Consider the following 4,221-nt stretch of genomic DNA (forward strand, 5'->3'; position numbering starts at 1 on the left):
GCATGGTGGGTAGGTGTATGAGGGAGGAGTGTGTAGTGATACCACAGCTGGTTGGAGGAGTTTGGAATACTGAATGAACTGGTTGCAACAGAGGGGAGAGCTCTCACACAGGTAAGGCTTCTCCTATTATAGACTACAGCAATGAGGCCTGAGGTGTTTCTGTTTCACACTGATGCACTTCAGTGTTTTAAAGTGTCACCAGTGCATGTATGTGCTGCTCTTGTCTCCACTTAGAAGTGGTATGTGTCCTCTGGTCATCTTATAATGATATGTAAGCTTCATATGTGAACTCTTTAGGCTTATAATATTCTTTATTCCTATTTTGAAGGATATTTATCCTTAATTCCTCAAGAAAGTTTCCAATAATTGTTTGTGTTGAGACCTCTTGATATGGACTCAGTGTCTTAACACACAGAAGGTGTCACATGAAACTCATAGTCATTTTTGTTTACATTAAAGTGATCGCTGAGGAAAATAAACATGAGATACATGGTCACATGACTGACAGGTAATATCATGACATCATAATCCTTGTCTTCTGAGTAGTTTATTAAACTTGGAGCACGGAGCTGTAATTTGCAGGTGTCAGACCAGAGTCTATAGCAAAATCTGTCCTTATGATCATTTGCTAAAATGGGACATATTGAGAAAGTGTAGGTGTGACACTCAAACGTTGGACTGCTACATTAAACACTCTGATGTCGAAGAGCTGAAGTGTAAATTCATTCTGAATCGCTGTAAATAAAGATGAGAATGTCACAGCTTCTCAAAAGTGAAGCTAAAGCATCTTCAGCTCCCTTTGGTGTCTGGCTGCAGTATAGAAAACGCTGCTTTGTGCTCCAGCCACACTATAAAAATAAGATGGGAGGATTGCTGGGTGATTGATTTCTTTTTTAAAAAGAATTTTGGTAATCACTGCACACGCAGAGGCTGACCGAGGTAACTGCTTCTGATCGCAAGCCGATTGTGCGCATTGCCTGGTGGGAGCCAACCTGTCTCTGAACAGAAATCTCTCTCGGACAGATCACTAAGTGCAGACTCACTGCTAACAATCCTGCTCTTTCACTCTGTGACCAGTTGCAAACTATTGCATAAGTGGTGGGCAGCGATCATGAAAGCACCTCTGGCTATTTTTTTAGAAGTTTTGAAGAGACAAAAAGGTTTTTATCCTTGTACTTTTATTAATCTAAAAAAACAAGACACAAACAGTTATGTTAGACAGAGGAGGATTCCTGATAGTTTCTTTTTTTAGTTAGCAGACATAATATCATTGACCACATTAATAAAGCTTAAGGTTATTGTTGCATTGCTCTTTTTTCTGTCCTATTTGGTGTCAAGAGGACTGTGATTGCTGTACATGGAGGTGTTAGATGTAGATGAGCATCAGATGACCACCATAGACTGGTATTAAGAGGGAAATCATTGTTTCTATATCTTCACTGGTCACAATTTGCTACTGGGTACTGGCTTGGATCCCCTTTTGCCTTCAGAACGGCCTCACAGATTGAACATTCTTCCATACGATGGTGTCATGACGTCAATTACTGTAACTAAAGGTCCCACATTTAAATCTGACCTGTCCCCTGCCATCCAGCAGATCATGGCGGAGTCCAGCCCTCTGACCACTCACGTGCTGAACGCTACCGACGGCGTCCCGGCAGCCAGGATGGCCCTCAGCCTGCACCGACTGGACTCCAAGCTGATGATCTGGGCCATGCTGAGTGTCGGGTAGGCTTTCATACATTCTTACACGTAGCTTAATCTCCGCTTAACGTGTTTATTATTCAAAGCCTGAAGCTGGATAAAATCAGAAACTGAAAAGGCCAGAAATGGGGGGGGTGGGGGATTTCTTTTGACAACTAAAGAAATCAGGGAAGAGCTTTTCTTCCAGGTGAGCTGACGAAAACCTGCACATAGAACTAATTAATAATTTATTAATTATTAATTTTTAGGACAACAAACCAAGATGGCCGCTGCCCAGGACTCATGAACCAAGAAACTTTTACTCCTGGCATGTACAAGCTCCGCTTTGAGACGGGTTCATACTGGGAAGGCCTTGGTCAGCCCTCTTTCTACCCCTATGTGGAGGTGGGTCATGAGGTGTCACTATCCTATATCTGAAAGAAATAAACTGGTCTGATTTAGGTATATAGTAACGCACACATGTGAATAGATCCTTATAAGTGTCACGGGTAGGACAAGATGTAAAGACAACACATTTATTTGGGAACAGAAACAGTTTGGTAGCAGTTAGTTTGTTCACCACAAGGGGTCGCCAAATCTCCTAAAACACACAAATGTCATTATCAACAAATGAGCAACAGGAAAATTTAAATTTTAAAAACATTCTTACTTACTTATACTTACTTCAACAAAGTGTTTATAATAATGTCACAGCATTATTCACATCTTCATGTCCAATAAACACTGTGACATCAAAGACAGTGGGGTCTACAACAACCAATGTTTTTGTTGAAATCATTTTTGTATCAAACATTAAATGGCATTTTTCATCTTGCTGTAATCATTTGTGTGTGCGTTTGTGTGTTTCCAGGTTGTGTTCACCATCAGTGAGCTGGAGCAGAGGTTTCACATCCCTCTACTGATGAGTCGCTTCTCCTACAGCACTTACAGAGGAAGCTGAAAGCTGCAGAGAGATGGATTTCTGCTGTTTTATAGATTCATGACTTAGGTTTCTCTTCTTTTATATTTTACTCAGGTGTTATTGTGTGCTACATTTGTTATTTGTTGAGTTTCACTTCATGAGTGTATTTACACCAATCAAAAACAACATTAAAACCTCCATTACAGTCTGCATTATAGGTCACTTGCCACTCTGTACAAATACCTGATGATTCTCTGCGGGTGTCCCTTCTTCTTATTGTGTGACATGAATGAATTTAATTTTTCTTTATCTTTAATATCTCTATGAATTATGTTTAAAGCAATAGTACACACACACTTGCTCTATTTATTATTATTCTTTAAGTGTTCCTTTAGTATAGTGAAAAGTCCATTTCTATTAGGCAATAATTTGAAATTATTTTAAAAGAAGGCAAACAAAACATTTGCTGGCTTTAGTTTTTTCTTTGTATTTGCTGATTTTCTTAAAATCAGTGGCTAAAGAGCAATATGTGTCCCTTTTTCTAATATTTAATATACCAAACAGTAACTTATTAACACTTTGAATAACAAGATCAATTAATAGTTAGTTGCACCTGAAACTTAACACTTTTTCAAATCAACAGAAGCACAGCTTTTTGCTTAAAGTGACCAAATGTTTTATTTAGATTGATTTAAAATTAAAATATATATAATTTACTGAATGTTAAATTGAACAGAATTTTTATGTAACACAGTCTCGATCAAAAGTCTAAGACAACTTGAAAAATGGCAAATAAATCTTATTTTGCATGGCTGGCTCTTAACAAGGTTCCAAGTAGAGCTTCAACATGCAATAAGAAGAAATGGGAGAGAGACCAAACATTTTTTGAGCCTGCAATTTATTGAAAACAATGCTTAAACTGAAACAGGCTGTTTTACAGCTGATCAAGAGTTTAGGACCACACCACCAAAAAAACCCTGTAAACGGGTTCCAAACATGAACTCAGTAATAAGTAGCTCCACTGTTATTGTTGATCACTTCAATAATTCATTGCGGCATGGTTGTTGCAAGCATTTCCATGAGGTGATTGGGAACATTTTTCCAAGTGGTGATGACGGCCACACGAAGGGCACCTACTGTCTGGAACTGTTGTCCATTTTTGTGAAATTCCCTTGCCATCCTTCCCCAAAGGTTCTCAATTGGATTTAGATCAGGGGAACAAGCAGGATGGTCCAAAACAGTGATGTTATTCTCCTGGAAGTGTCCCTTGTTCTGCAGGCATTGTGTACTGGCGCATTGTCCTGTTGAAAAACTCAATCGTTACCACACAGTAGGGCTGCCACGATTTGTCGACTAGTCACGATTACGTCGACTATCAAAATCGTCGACGACTGATTTAATAGTCGACGCGTCGTTTGAAACTTTGTACGATCACAAAAGACGCAGGAATAAGTGGCAGGATTTAAGAGTGTAATAACGGACTGAAACAGAAGATGGCAGCATTGCATGTACAAGGATGTCAGCTACCGTTAAACCCCGAAGAAGAAGAAGAAGAAGAAGCAGCTGTGTCCCAGAATTCATATCGCGGCCCAGCGCAGTTTCCAACAATGGCGGCA

The 4,221-nt window shown here is 39.4% G+C and overlaps 1 protein-coding gene across 2 annotated transcripts; it reads left to right on the forward strand.

Moving 5' to 3' along the window:
• Positions 1 to 2,822, forward strand: LOC146666796 (5-hydroxyisourate hydrolase-like). Of its 2 annotated transcripts, none has more exons than XM_085411426.1 (4): positions 1 to 111; positions 1,595 to 1,728; positions 1,953 to 2,088; positions 2,555 to 2,822. In XM_085411426.1, exons 2-4 carry the CDS (start codon positions 1,601 to 1,603, stop codon positions 2,642 to 2,644), a joined length of 354 nt encoding a protein of 117 aa, XP_085267552.1. In that variant the 5' UTR covers positions 1 to 111; positions 1,595 to 1,600; the 3' UTR covers positions 2,645 to 2,822. The 2 variants fall into 2 exon arrangements, with proteins under 2 accessions (XP_085267552.1, XP_085267553.1); XM_085411427.1 differs by having other exon boundaries at positions 22 to 111; positions 1,598 to 1,728.
• The last annotated feature ends 1,399 nt before the right edge of the window (positions 2,823 to 4,221 follow it).

The sequence above is a fragment of the Rhamphochromis longiceps genome, linkage group LG7, assembly GCF_057381845.1.
Source record: "Rhamphochromis longiceps isolate RC_006_pf linkage group LG7, R_longiceps_female_GT1.1, whole genome shotgun sequence".
In the NCBI taxonomy this organism is placed as follows: Eukaryota; Metazoa; Chordata; class Actinopteri; order Cichliformes; family Cichlidae; genus Rhamphochromis; species Rhamphochromis longiceps.